This window comes from Aotus nancymaae, unplaced genomic scaffold (assembly GCF_030222135.1).
Source record: "Aotus nancymaae isolate 86718 unplaced genomic scaffold, 86718_ANA_hifiasm-v0.15.2.pri h1tg000020l, whole genome shotgun sequence".
Classification (NCBI taxonomy): domain Eukaryota; kingdom Metazoa; phylum Chordata; class Mammalia; order Primates; family Aotidae; genus Aotus; species Aotus nancymaae.
In genome coordinates this window covers 53,236,888-53,251,923 of record NW_026988432.1, presented here as the reverse complement: position 1 = coordinate 53,251,923, position 15,036 = coordinate 53,236,888, and the positions used below count along the sequence as shown (strand labels likewise).

General features: G+C 44.0%; 2 protein-coding genes across 7 annotated transcripts in view; one reads left to right on the top strand and one right to left on the bottom strand.

Annotated features, from left to right (window-relative positions):
* Positions 1-421, top strand: part of RMC1 (regulator of MON1-CCZ1) — a 29,449-nt gene extending 29,028 nt beyond the window's left edge. For all 4 annotated transcript variants that reach the window (XM_012445019.2, XM_064379338.1, XM_064379337.1 and 1 more), the window contains exon 20: positions 189-421. In XM_012445019.2, the coding sequence (XP_012300442.1) occupies positions 189-268 (80 nt within the window). In that variant the 3' untranslated portion in view covers positions 269-421. The remainder of the gene's footprint in view (positions 1-188) is intronic.
* Positions 67-15,036, bottom strand: part of NPC1 (NPC intracellular cholesterol transporter 1) — a 56,236-nt gene continuing 41,266 nt past the window's right edge. The window contains exons 14-25 of one of the 3 annotated variants that reach the window (XM_012445017.2): positions 14,253-14,367; positions 12,131-12,258; positions 11,898-12,038; positions 11,268-11,357; positions 10,645-10,835; positions 10,190-10,305; positions 9,399-9,528; positions 7,561-7,761; positions 3,956-4,187; positions 2,922-3,035; positions 1,883-2,045; positions 67-859 (exon numbers count right to left, since the gene is read on the bottom strand). In XM_012445017.2, coding sequence (XP_012300440.1) covers positions 777-859; positions 1,883-2,045; positions 2,922-3,035; positions 3,956-4,187; positions 7,561-7,761; positions 9,399-9,528; positions 10,190-10,305; positions 10,645-10,835; positions 11,268-11,357; positions 11,898-12,038; positions 12,131-12,258; positions 14,253-14,367 — 1,704 coding nt within the window. In that variant the 3' untranslated portion in view covers positions 67-776. The other 2 variants (XM_012445018.2, XM_021673894.2) reach the window with 2 other exon arrangements.

The following is a 15,036-nucleotide window of genomic DNA, read 5'->3' as shown; positions in this document are numbered from 1 at the left end:
ACAGGTTAGAATCTCTTCCTTCAGCTTTTCTACTTCCCTCTCAAAGCAGAAAGGGCAACCCAAAACTTAGGAAACCAATGTATTTTATTAAAGAAGAAAAATAAGTTAAAACCCAGTAGACACACCTATTTTATTTTTCCCTTGTTTCGTGCCACATCTAACTGGCAATTAAATCTCTTCCTTTCTAGGGGAACACTGTGAAGAACATGTTGCTTTTTTCAAACAGATTTTTGGAGACCAAGCTCTAATGAGGCCTACAACATTCTGAAATCACTTGCTGGTTTTTTATATATATATATATAAAAAATGTGTACAAAGTTAATTTATTGCATTAATAAAGCTCTTTAAACTATAAAATGTTATAATAAAGTGTATCTGCAACCTCAAATTTCACTAAAAATGTGGTATAGAACTTGTGGGATGGCTTGCTCCTAAAAGGAGAGACAGTGCATTGATTGGCCTTTACAAAGTGTCAGTGAGCAGATCACATTCACAGCCATCTAGTGTCACCTCCTGCTTGCTAAAGAATGAGGTTTCTTTCCTGAAGAAGCGGGGAGAAGTTTAGTGTCCTGTGGTTGCCTCCAGATTTAGTAATACTGCTTCCCAAGTCAACTGTGCATTCCTGAGTTCACAGGCGCTATGTGCAAAGCTGCTGCCAAATAGCCTGGTGGTTGGCGCCATCCGGTGTTCAACTTGGCCTTACCGATGCAGTGCCCGTCCAGTGGTAAACCGACCGACCCTTAGACGCAGTTCAGTCAGCATGCCCTGTGAGAGGGCTAGAAGTTTAGAAGCCGTTCGCGCTCTGTTCCTTTGTATCGGTCTTCAGTGGCACAACTTTTGGCTTTATTTACTGATGGCCCTATGAGAGAAAAAAATGGTTTTTATTTCTGCAGGAGAAAGGGAGCTAGTTGGCTGGGCATAGTGACTCATGTCTGTAATCCTAACACTTTGGGAGACTGAGGCAGGAGAATTGCTTGAGACCAGCCTGGTCAATAGGGTGAGACCTCTTTCTCTCTGTCTCTCTCTCTCTCTGAGAGATGGGCTCTTTGCTTTCTTGCTCAGGGTGGAGTGCAGTGGTGTAAACGTGACTCGCTGCATCCTGAGCCCACTCTTCTGGGCTCAAGCAAGCTTCCTTCGTCAGCCTACCAAGTAGGTAGGACTGCAGATGCGCACCACTCACCTGGCTAATTTTATTCTGTAGAGATGGAGGCCTTGCTATGTTGCCTAGGCTGGTTTCAAATGATTCTCCTGCCTCAGCCTCCCAAAGTGCAGTCTTTTTTTTTAAGAAAAGGAGCTAGTATATTAGATTGTAATAGAACTAGTTTCTATCCCCTGGAGATGATAAAAAGCCCCTCATCTTCTTAATCTACTTCAATGCTTCAATTTAGTTACAGAGCTAAAAATCAAGCACATCAGTACTGTTCTTTAAACTATGGGTCATTTTTGTGCAAGGTGATAGAAATAAAAGGATCAAGGATAGTCTCAGATGAATAGCAGAGGCAGCACTTTGCTAAGAACGGGACATCAATGAGGGACAGCATTGCTGGTGTGAGAGCCAAGTGCCAGATGGACTTCTTCATCTCAGCAGGGAGGAGCTGTCCCACCTGCTGACACTCAGATCCATTCAAGCGCCGACTGCAGGCCTCTGTGAAGCAGACGCATCAGGCCTCCAGAAAAAACATCAGCAACTTACTAATGAAGTAGTCTGCACCATCAAAAGCCCCTGGATGGGTTTTTTCTTAGAAGAAATTTTTTTACTCTGTATCATTTATCAAATGACCATAAATATGAGTTCAAATACTTGAAAAGAATGCCTCAGGATAGAATTCCCTTTCAGTAACGTGCTACTCTTGTGCCCCTCTTTTAAGACAAGAACTCTTACCTATGTAACTGAGTAAGACAGGGAGAAATATTAATCCGTGTGTGGCTCCCAGTAAGACCATAGCCAAGTACATCCTGAAGTAGAATATTTGGAAAATTTGAGATTTGGCAAAAGCCAACACCACAATCCCTCCAAATTTTGTAAGTGTGATTCCACTGAATACCTAAAAGAAAACATACCGTGTTAGAAACCACTTTTACCAACCTGTAATGGAACACTTCCTTAAAAGGATTTCTCCTGGGTCCAAGTGATTCTCCTGCCCTAGCCTCCCACGTAGCTGGCATTATAGGCGCATGTCACCACACCCGGCTAATTTTTGTGTTTTTAGTAGAGATGGGGTTTCACCGTGTTGGCTCAGCTGGTCTCGAACTCCTGGCCTCAAGTGATCTGCCTGCCTTGGCCTCCCAAAGTGCTAGGATTACAGGCATGAGCCACTTTGCCCAGCCCTTATGGGGATTTCTTAATATTCAAGGTTCAAAGCAATGGGAACGAACCCAGGTAGCATCATCTAGTACCTAATACTGTTTTATTTGCTGCCTTGTATTCTGCATAGACACTGCATCGTGTCTCTAAATCGAATATATATTCTCAGGTGAAAAATATTTAAAACTGTTCAAAACAAAGTTTTAGTTTTTACTCTTTACCAGGTATTTTCTACAGTGGTAAAGAGACAGGCTAAGCCAGGGTGTAGAGTTGAACCAAGATGGCTCTCTAGGCACCAGCCACACATCACACACTGGGTTCTGGGCTGGGGCTCCCCTGCTTGTCTTTTGAACAGAAAAAACTGCCAGCTATCTCATGTTTAACTTTTGTTATTTTCCTGCTTCAGCAAGCTGCCACCTAAAAAGGAGCGGCACCAACAGGTACAGTTCCACAGAACATCCGTTCTGTCCATGATGTGGCAGCTAATTCATGAACTGCCTGAAAGCTTGCAATCCTTAGGAGCTGCTTTCTAAGTACAGGATCCAGATTCTGCAGTCACTGAGCGGGACACTTGATGGTGCGACTCTGCCCACATGGGCTAGATCAGGGTACTCACGGAGCTGCCCATGTGGGCGAGTGCCTCTTCTGCGCGGTCCACACGGCTGCTCTTCGTGCTCACCGTGAATGCTCTGGTTATGTGGCTGCAAAACTCCACGGAGATGCCACAGCTCTGAAATAAAGCACCTCCTTTAGGATGGCTGTATTCCTGGTGAAGACCCTAAGGAGCCACCCCATTCCCAGGATGGGGGCTAATTACCAGAGCACCCTGGGTGCTAGAGGAGGCCAAGCATCCCACTGGACTTATAATACAAGGCCTCCATCACACCAATCTATACTGTACCAGGAACTTTGGGGCCCTCTCTACACAAAGCCAAAGGCCTGGTTTTCTGTGGCATGTTTGCTTTGATCAGGAGAAAGTGCTGGAACCCCTTAAGGTCTCCCTACCCGCACCGAGCCGGCAAACTGTCGCGACTTCTTTTCTTGGACCTCACTGCTCCCCTATCTGAAGCAGGTTCATATCTGAGAGTACAGATGCACTGTTCTATTTTCCATGAATACCTTCTTGAATGCTCTCATCTTTAATGATTAAAAGCACCTGGCAACCTCACGGGAGGCAAAAGGCACTGGGTCAGAGACATCCTGGGACGGGGTGCAATTTTCTAAGTAAAAAGTGAACATCCTGCTGTCATTAGACTATGTGCTTGCGCAATCTCTTCAGAATAACAAATTACAGGCAGAATACCCCAGAGCTAGGCCAGGAAATTACATTTCCATGGTTAGAGGCAGGTATTCCATGGTATACCATCAGGCATACTAGTACAGCTGCAAAGAATGGGACAAGAGAAAAAAACTGAACTAAAGAGAAATTCCTTGTAACGTGCCTCTGCTCCCAGATGTCCCACTCCATGCTCGCTCCGTCTATGCCCTGTCTGACCTCCATCCAGCACTCATCCTGCCTCTCTCTGTGTGCCAAGAGCAAGCGCCAGACTTGGTATCTTACTCCATTTTAGGGTTTACATGGAATCTAAGACAGCAATTCCCCTAGTGAAACAGGAGCTATGGACAAACTGAGAATGGACGAGGACTCACCATCACCAGGTTGACCAAGGACACAGCGTTCAGACTGATGCCCCAGAGCCACATAACTCCAAACATGTTGACCAAGACCATGGCGATGGTGGTGCACATGATGACAGCGGACCACAGCTCACAGCCCAGAAGGACCATGGTTACCAGAAATATGGCGCCCAGGGACACACCGAGGTTGAAGACAGTGTCGTCAATGATGGTCAGGTACTGTTCGTAGAAGACATAAAACACGCTGGAGAGGAGAGGGGAGGCCCCGTTAAACCTCGCTCTCACTCCCAGAAACTGCGTGTTCATCCCATCACCACTGCCAAGCAGTCAGACTCCTCTGGGAAACAACCCTTGCAGAAAACCTTGCTGGCTGTCTACAAGACTCATCTAAAGCAACTCACTTGACTTCTGATGGCCACTGACCACCCAGAGAAGGGCCCAGTAGTGATGCAAAATGTGTATTTTGATAAAGGTTTTGTTATAAGCCCAATCTATGCTATTTCTTTTTTATTATACTTTAGGTTCTGGGGTACATTTGCAGATCATGCAGGAATGTTGCATTAGGTACACACATGGCAATGTGGTTTGCTGCCTCCATCCCCCCATCACTTACATCTGGCATTTCTCCCCATGTTATCCCTCCCTGACCTCCCCACCCCCCTGCTGTTCCTCCCTTGACCCCCAACAATAGACTCCAGTGTGTGATACCCTCCTCCCTGTGTCCATGTGATCTCATTGTTCATCATCTGCCTATAAGTGAGAACATGTGGTGTTCGATTTTCTGTTCTTGTGTCAGTTTGCTGAGAATTACGGTTTCCAGATTCATCCATGTCCCTACAAAGGACAAAAACTCTTCATTTTTCATGGCTGCATAGTATTCCATGGTGTATATGTGCCACATTTTCCTTGTCCAGTCTATCGTCGATGGGCATTTGGGTTGGCTCCAGGTCTCTGCTATTGTAAACAGTGCCGCTATGAACATACGTGTGTATGTGTCTTTAAAACAGAATGATTTATAATCCTTTGGGTATATACCCAGTAATGGGATTGCTGGGTCAAATGGAATTTCTATTTCTAGGTCCTTGAGGAATCGCCACTGTCTTTGACAATGGTTGAAGTAGTTTACACTCCCACCAACGTGTAAAAGTTTTCCTATCCATTCCACATCCTCTCCAGCATCTGTTGTCTCCAGATTTTTTAATGATCGCCATTCTAACTGGTGTGAGGTGGTATTTCAATGTGGTTTTGATTTGCATTTCTCTAATAATCAGTGATGATGAGCATTTTTTCATATGTTTGTTGGCCTCATATATGTCTTCTTTTGAAAAGTGTCTGTTCATATCCTTTGCCCACTTTTGGATGGGTTTGTTTTTTTCTTGTAAATTTGTTTTAGTTCTTTGTAGATTGTGGACATTAGCCCTTTGTCAGATGAGTAGATTGCAAAAATTTTTTCCCATTCTGTTGGTTGCCGGTTCACTCTAATGATTGTTTCTTTGGCTGTGCAGAAGCTCTGGGTTTAATTAGGTCCTATTTGTCTATTTTGGCTTTTGTTGCCAATGCTTTTGGTGTTTTAGTCATGAAGTCCTTGCCTGTGCCTATGTCCTGAATGGTTTTGCCTAGGTAGGGTTTTTATGGTGTTTGGTCTTAAGTCTTTAATCCATCTGGAGTTAATTTTAGTGTAAGTTGTCAGGAAGGGGTCCAGTTTCTGCTTTCTGCACATGGCTAGCCAGTTTTCCCAACACCATTTATTAAACGGAATCCTTTCCCCATTGCTTGTTTTTGTCAGGTTTGTCAAAGATCAGATGGTTGTAGATGTGTGGCATTGCCTCCAGGGCCTCTGTTCTGTTCCATTGGTCTATATCTCTGTTTTGATACCAGTACCATGCTGTTTTGATTACTGTAGCTTTGTAGTGTAGTTTGAAATCAGGTAGTGTGATGCCTCTGGCTTTGTTCTGTTTGTTTAGGATTGTCTTGGCTATGAGGGCTCTCTTTTGGCTCCATATGAAGTTTAAGGTGGTTTTTTCCAGTTCTCTGAAGAAGGTCATTGGTAGCTTTATGGGGATAGTGTTGAATCTATAAATTATTTTCATGATACTGATTCTTCCTAACCATGAGCATGGAATGTTTCTCCATCTGCTTGTGTCCTCTGTTATTTTCTTGAGCAGTGGTTTATAGTTCTCCTTGAAGAGGTCCTTTATATCCCTTGTTAGTTGTATTCCTAGGTATTTTATTCTCTTTGTAGCAATTGTGAATTGGAGTTTGCTCATGATTTGGCTCTCTGTTAGTCTGTTATTGGTGTATAGAAATGCTTGTGATTTCTGCACATTGATTTTGTATCCTGAGACTTTGCTGAAGTTGCTTATCAGTTTAAGGAGATTTTTGGGCTGAGATGATAGGGTCTTCTAAATATACAATCATGTCATCTGCAAATAGAGACAATTTGACTTCCTCTTTTCCTAACTGAATATCCTTTTTTTTTTTTCTTGCCTAATTGCTCTGGCTAGAACTTCCAGTACTACATTGAATAGGAGTGGTGAGAGAGGGCATCCTGGTCTAGTGCCGGATTTCAAAGGGAATGCTTTCAGTTTTTGCCCATTCAGTATGATATTGGCTGTATGTTTGTCATAAATAGCTTTTATTGTTTTGAGATATATTCCTTCGATACCTAGTTTATTGAGAGTTTTTCATAAAAGGCTGTTGAATTGTATTGAAGGCCTTCTCTGCATCTATTGAGATAATCGTGTGGGTTTTTGTCTTTGGTTCTGTTTATGTGGTGGATTATGTTTATATACCTAGGTATGTTGAAACCAGCCTTGCATCCGTGGAATGAAGCCTACTTGGATCATGATGGATACGCTTTTCGATGTGCTGTTGCAATCAGATCTATGCTATTTTATAGACATTTATAGAGAGCATTCCACAGCATTTTGAAAAAAATAAATGAATCCTGATCTATACTGAGACACTACCTCAGGCTCAGAGGGTCTGTGCAAGGCCTGAGGTAAAAAATGCTTTCATGTATTTTTTGGCAGAGCTAACCAGCTCTTCCCAGGAATTAGGTAGGACACCAGCTCTGAGAACTTCTTCCAAACAAATCCAGGCCTTCTTGCTTTAAGCAAGATCATGGGCAGGTAGGAAAAACAGATCACTTGTGTCTCCTACCTTTCTACAGTGTCCAAATTCAGTATTTCATACATAATGCTTTTCTTGCTGGGGGGAAAAAACCCCTAACAATATAAAAAGTCTACATACAGGCATCATCCCAAATAACCAGCAGCTGGGGATTGTGGTCCGTTGCTGGCCAAGAATATGGGCCTGGCCCCGCTCTGAGCCACCTGTTCTCCAAGCGCCCCCTGCCTTAAGCCATTTCCCAGTGTGCAGTAGCGCAGGGATCAAGTTCTGTGTCTCTAGCCCTCAGGCCTCGGTAGAGGCTTTAGATTCTGAACCCCCTTGCCCAGCACCCATTTCCTTTGATATATTCTCCTGTGCTTGGAATGGAGCAGGGGCCAGAACCCAACCTGAAAATCAGTATCTTGCCAAGGGAACCCTTCCCCAGAGGCCCCGGCCAGCGTAGGCCCTATCCTGGGCAAACCACATCGAAAAAGTGTAGGCTTTACCTGTAGGGAAACACCCGGTAAGCACTGCCGTTAATGCCCATGGTTTCAGTGATGTTACTGGCTATAAGTCGTGCTTTCTTCAGAGCGTCAATAAAGTCAGCAGAAGTCTGCAGCACAGTGTGGTAGGTCATGAAATATGTGGCTCCGACCCCAGTGCCGTTGCTGAGGATGTTAACTGCAGAACTATAGGCAGCATGTCCCCTGAGGAAAGAATCATGGGTGTCAGAGAGTCCGGGCCTTGCAAAATATCAGCAGAATCTGAGCACTCAAGGCTAAGCAAAACCACCTGATCCTGGGCTCAGAAGTCAGACCCAGCTGTACATTTCAGGGATGAAGGCCCCCAGGATAAGAGAACACTAAAGGTTTAGCTTGTTCTCTCCCAGACTGACTTTTTGGTTTTTTTTTTTGAGACAGATAAAAAGCCCCTCATTTTATCTGTCACCCATACAATGGCATGATCTGGATTTACTACAACCTCCACCTCCAGGGTTCAAGCAATTTTCCCTGCCTTAGCCTCCCAAGTATTACAGATGCCTGCCACCACACCTAACTAACTTTTTATTCTTTTAGTAGAGACAGGGTTTTGCCATGTTGGCCAGGCTGGTCGTCTTCAACTCCTGACCTCAGGTGATCCACACACCTCGGCCTCCCAAAGTGCTGGGATTACAGGTGTGAGCCACCATGCCCAGCCAGAATGGCTTTTCTTGATTGTTCTGAGTTCTCTGGTACATAGCTGCTGTTTCTCTACCTGGTTTCATGTGTAATCAAATGTACAGAGTTTACTCAGTCCTGTTATGTAACAGAAGGCAGGAAAGGGCAAGAGCCCAGGGAACAATCTCAGCCCTGCCACTTACTGGTCATGTAACCCTTGGCAAAATGACCTCCTCTGAGTCCCGGTCTCCTCTTCTGTAAATGAGTATACCATCACCTACTCATAGGCTGTGTGATGATAAATGGAATAATGCCAGGGAGTGCCTGGCATGATGCTGGCACCCTGGAGGCTCCCCAGGAACAGTGGCTATGGCCTTCAGAAAAACTGAATCTACCTCAACTTTCTTTATGTAGGCCAAAGCATCCGGTCAGTGAGTAAATCAAGCTGCAAGATTCATTTCTACTTTACTTTTAGGGGTAGTCATCCCATGATACCTAGGTCTCAAAGCACATACATGATACAAATGATTCACTGATATGACTGTTCAGACGTGTGTTCTTATGAAAAACGTTACCTAACATACGTAGGGATACTCATTCTCTGCCTCCAAAAGCTTCCAAATCAACCCCAGAGACTTCCGGTCATGGTCACTATTTTTGGGCCATATATCTGGCTTCCATGGGTAACTGGCTGCCTGGCTGGATGGGGGAGTGAGATAGGCCATAACCCCATATATGGATGGGCTGCAAGGAGCATGGCGGGGCTAAAAGAATCGAAACCTTAACGTGGGATAACATTACCAAAACAAAGATGCCGCCCCACCTGCCATCAGCACAACTGAACAGACCGAGTTCCTTCAGGCCTGGATTACAGCAGGCCATCCTGTCCCTCAGCCCTGCTTGGAATGTGCAAAGAAATCTGCGTTCATTCTCAGGCCCAGGGGGCCAGGACACAGAGAGAGCATGAGAAGTGAATGGCCACACTAAAACAGAATCAGCTGAGCACTATGAGGCATTTTCTTAAAAAGATGTTTTCAGTTTCCCTACTTCCACCAAAGAACCAGGACAGGGTGGGGCAGAGAAGAGGTCGTTCCCATGCAACTGTTTTAGCCTGGTTCTCTCCTAGAGTTTTCTATTGCAAATTAAAGTTGAAGTGGATGCTTGTCTGCAATGGCAGCAGCACTTACCCTTTGCCACACTTGGGGTTAGGATTATCTGAAAGGAACATGGGCAGGAATCTCATGAAGTCTCTACCCTGAGGCCTCTGTTTGCCCTCTGCAGTCAGAGGCCTGCAGCGGATGCAGGCAGGGTCGACCACTAGCGGAAACATACAGGGAGAAGCCAACTGTTAGAAGAATGGGTCTACAGATTTTTGGTAAAACATTTAAAAATACTGACAGTGAGGGAAAATCTTTCCCCTTATCTAAAAGCTTCAGCCACATGTGACTTTCACAGTTTAATGAATCTGAAATACCATTTTCATCTTAGGCATAGTATGCAACGTTTTCTGCCTTGAAGTAGATGTCCTCCTTCGAGGACAGCCTTGACTGGTATTATCAGAGCCTAGGGCTTCCATGTTTTTATTAATTCCAGGGGAACTTCAACGCTCCTACAAAACCACAGGGCAAAGTGATTAAAAAAAAAAAAAAAAACTCTCCTCTGAGAAGCTAAGGCCTGATACCAATCCTGAGAAGCAATCACTGGAGCCAGGACAGGATGAGAAACCTTATCTGGAAACCACACAACCAAGAAGTGGACCTTGTTCAGCCTGCAGCCCCGAGGATGGCTGTCTGAGACAGGAACAACATGACAATTTCACAATGAATGACTGAGGAAAGGAATAATGACACAGGGAGGGAGACCCAGCTTTGATGTACAAATAGGTATAAACTGAGGCACGATACAAATGATTTGTAAAGGACAATTTGAAAACTTTTCAGAAAAAAGGTGAAAGATTTGGTAAAGGAGATGAAGGTACCTGAAGCATTGCAGAACTGGTCAGTGATATTGTCCACTCGACAGCAAGAAGACTGCGGCTTCACCCAGTCGAAATAATCGTCAATCCAGGACGAGGGGGCGAAGCCTATTCGGGTACTAGAGAGGAGAGACAGGGTTACTGACCTCCTCCACAGGGAGGAAGTCTTTAGTTTCAGTACTTTTTCTTAAAACCTAACTTCCTATTCTACATTTCATACTGCTAACGGTCAAAAGAAAAACGACATGAGCACTTAATGAAAAAAACTTTCAAAGATTAGGTGGTAAATTAGTCCTTTCAAAGGTTTTGTTAAGGTAAAGCCAGATTTACCACACATTTTGCATAAAAACAAGTTTTCCAAGAAAGTCTATTTTCAATGAGACATTTTAGGCCTGAGCTGACTGCCTGGCTGAGAGTCCCCTCCACTGCTTCTGAAGCACAAGACAGGCGGTACTGACTAGTTGTCCAGCTGTGCCGCGTTAAATAGCTGCTGCACCAGAGAATCATTGTTGCAGCCCATGCCACCGCACACCATGTTCTGCCCCTTTGGAGAAGTGTAGTCGTGCCCTTCCTCCAGGACAAAGTACACAGGCGGACCTGCATGCAGGTACTGATTGATAGATTTGAAATAATCCACCACGTAGGAGTCCTGAAAGAAAAAGAATAGGAGAGAGTATGAACACTCTGATAGTAACTAAGCAAGGTGAGGATCACTGAGAATACGAGGACACCAGAAGGTTCCTGGCTGAGATGCCTCCAGTCAGACTCATGATTCCTGACACCGCCAGTCTTCCCTGCAGCGCCCCAGGGTGTTCCTTCTGCTAGCCCCACAATCAGGAGAGCACCTTATCAGGTAACCTCATAAGACTGGTTGCTCGTGTTCTACAGCTGTGCCCAGAGGGGCTCAGTTCAGAATGCCAAGCAGCCCACACTGGCAGTGCATTGGGGCAGTTCTCACCCTGGAAACCCTGTCACCATTCACAGTTGGAAGCAGGCATTTGCTTGAAACACTCACATGCATGTTTTGAAAATGTATTCATCATCAAATAAAGAAGTTAAAATCAAAAGGAAGGCATCTTACATCTGGCATTGAAAGAGACTGATCCAATCCAATATCTACTTTGTTCAGGACTGCGATGCTGAATGACAGTACACCCACAAATACTGCTATCTGGAACAAGAAATGAATCGTAAGACAGAGACTGCTTAGTGTAATAAGCTTACAACCAGACATAAAATCTTAAGCACACACAAAAAGCAAAATTTTTTGAAATGGAAAAGTTTAAACGACAGGCTAAGATAACAGGGAGTGGAGGACAGTGGGTGAGACCACAGCATGCAGAGTCCAAGCTCCTGGGTGCAAATTCTGACTCTGCCACTTATGCGCTTAGTGACTTGGGGCAAACCACTTAACCTCTTTTAGCTTCTATTTCCTCATTGGTAAAAGAGGAAAAATAAAAGTTTATTTGCAATATTCCGTGAATCTGAAACTATTTCAAAATAAAAACTTAAAGAAAACTCTTTCTTATATGGACTGACAAAAGCTCACAGGAAAAAGATTTCATCTACTGGTATATATTTGCTTTTGCATTTTTTTTTAGATATATTTAATAGCTGTAAGATCTCCTTCCCGGGCTGTCTGACTTCTTAGAAGGCATGTGATAATCTGTTTTGGTGAGAGGAAAGAGAAAAACCACAGATAAGGGCATACCACAATCGGTCTCATCCAGTCCTTTAGCAGAAGTGGAGCATAGGAGTTTTTGAAGAAGCGAAACAAACAGCTCTCTGAGGCCTGGACACTTGTTCCATCTTCAACACCTTTGATGCAGCAAAAGATGTCTAGCCGATTTTTCTGAGGAGACACAGGGGAACAAAGGTTATACCCTCTGGCTGCTTCCTCTAGATTCTAATCTCAAATAGTTTATAATCCTGGCACCAATTTACCTCTTGACGTTTAATGTCTAATCCCAAGAGACTCACGAAACAGGTAATCTGCAGAAGAAAGTCAATGAAGACTGCCAATCCCGCAAACAGAGAGAATGTGTGTACGGCTGGCATCATGGACAGTGCTCCTGTGAGGGAGAGAGGGGCTCTGTGTCACTTCTGTTTATAGCAGGGAGCTCTCGTCTTATGTTCATGTGCACATAGAGACACAAGGAGCCAGCACAGGCCAAATCCACGAGAAGGCATGCTGCTGCTGGGCATTATTCCAGAACTGGGACAGGAGGCGATAAGCCAGTGCTTTTCAAAACGCACTCAGCAGCAGACCATCTGGGGAGCCCCATCCTACTTAAGCAAGTATGACAGGAATTCAACCCCAATTCTACTACACTCAGGTTCACAGGAAAATTCATGCACATTAAAATTTGAGAACCACTAATACAGGCCATTTCTTACAGTACCTTCTATGCTTCATTGTAAGAAAGACAGTATTTTCTATCTATGACATCAGCAATATTAGCCTCCCAGTTTAGTTACGGTAAGAGGTAACTCACAATTGAGTAAGGATCAAAGGCATGAGGGTAAGACTTGGAAACTGCAAACTGGCAGCTCATGAATCAGGTGGTTCTTGTTTAGCCCACACTGTATCAACCCATCTTAGGATTAAAAAACTTTTTTTTTTTAATTGCCAATATCAGCAATGACATTTTACACAAAGATCTAGATTCACATAGCTTTGCTTGAGAAAAAAAAAAACAAAAACACAACAGAACTTGTAGCACTGGGTTGGCCACACATAATGGCCTTTTTAGATGGGACATGTGCACTTGGGGTACCACAACCGCTACCCACCTCTATTGTCCCACCAAGGTCATTCCAACCTTGAGGCACCGTCTCTGCTGCTATTATCATCACACCTGCACTGGTTTTCTTATAATAGAAGTGAAAAAAAGAAAGTTTTTTTTTGGCACCTGTGTTTGTCAAGGAAGTACAGGGCTACAGGTTTCAAAAACACATGGTTTTGCAGAAATAAAGAATGACAAGCTAGCAGTGTATCTGTGTTGAAAAACTACCGCCAATGATGACCTTACAATGGCCCCGATTAAGCTGACCTGGGAGCCAAGTAGGCACTGCAGTTTGTGACCCATGGATGGTTTTCTCTGGACTGAGTGATTCTAGTCCAGCCTCCTCTACAGTGGACAGAGTCACTTTGCTCTTGCTACACTTCAGAGATGGGGCAGGCAGTCCCGCTAGTGAGTCTATTTGGTGACTTCTGTATGTGAAAGAAACACAGAAGTGCTGACTTTGTTCCAGCTTATTCTAGCTCCTTGTAATGAGGTGAGTCAAGAACCTCTGCTCATTAACAAGGCTGCTTCCCCAACAAGTTGCATGCACAGAAGAGAAAGACTGCCTTTGAAAATAATGGCAAACATCTTGCAAGCGAGTGTCTGTGGATTTGGGAGCTGCTGCTTAGTGTGTCATGTTGAGAAGAATTCAGTGGCTACTCATGGATGCCATTTTCAATTATCAACATTTCCAGTGACTACCAAAAGGGGAAAGTGGCAAGACAAACTCTAGGTCTCTCTCACCCTGAACCCCAACATCAACGCTGTCCTGACAATTAAATGAGAAGGAAGCCACTTGCAAAATGATACCCAAGATACTGCTGCCAATTTTTCTGTGGTCCATTCAGTGATACTTTCCCAGTGCAGAACAAAGCTTAAAAAAGGAGACAACACAGGCCGGGTCTGGTGGCTCACAGTAATCACAGTACTTTAGGAGGCTGAGGCAGGTGGATCACCTGAGGTCAGGAGTTTGAGACCAGCCTGGACAAAATGGTGAAACCCCATCTCTACTAAAAACACAAAAAATTATCTAGGCATAGTGGTGTGTGCCTTTAATCCCAGCTACTTGGGAGGCAAAGGCAGGAGAATCACTTGAGGTGGATGTTGCAGTGAGCCAAGATCGCATCACTGCACTCCAGCCTGGGTGACAGAGTGAGACTCCATCTCAGGAAAAAAAAAAAAAAATGGAGGCAAAACAAAGGAGCATGTTCAGATACCCAGCTCCTTCTTTCTCCAGGCTCAGTGAACTACAGGGCTGGTAGGATTGAAAGCATAATTACCTAAGAAAAATGCTACAGTCTCAGAAAAGGATGACAGGAACATACTGGGAGCCACTTCTCCTAGGACCCTGCCCAGCTGCTGATCCAGGGTTTCACCTTGAAGACGTTCATCTCTCTTAAATAAAAAAAAAAAAGAAAATTATGCAACATTAAAATTTCTCAATAACAATGCCACTTCTTGCTGCCTTAACTCAAGGGTAAAGATAAATGATTGGTAGACAATTAGCAGTGTCTTCTAAGCATATAAACTTCGGTGGAGGACTCCAATGTTCTCATGTGAATTCACTCAGAGTATTTCTGCACCACAGAGCTAGGTACCCAGTGAGAAACTAAGGTGAGGAACCAGTGAACATCACTCTCACATGCACTGACTCTCCGCTCAGGTAGGGTCTACAGGATGACTGAGGCCACCTTCTACAGCTGCAGGACATGTGTTAACCTTTTGCCTTTTTAGTGGCACCTTTGTGCAAAACGAATCTAACATTCTATACTATGCTGAAAATCATTTTAATAGCAGTAGTACCCAAAATGTTTTCCAAAAGTATGTTAGCCCTTCTTGTACACATGAAACTATTTAAAATGAAAAGATACTATTAAAGGACGCTATTTAAAGATACAATTTAAAACAAAATTCTTACTTTATATCTACTATTTCATCAACCAAAAAGAGGGGTGAAATTCTTGGTCCTAAGATGTCCAGAGTAAGTCAAGAAGACCAGTGAGCCACACAGGGAAAGGAAGGAAAATGCCCTCACAGTCCACACTCATAAATGTGGAGCCCAAC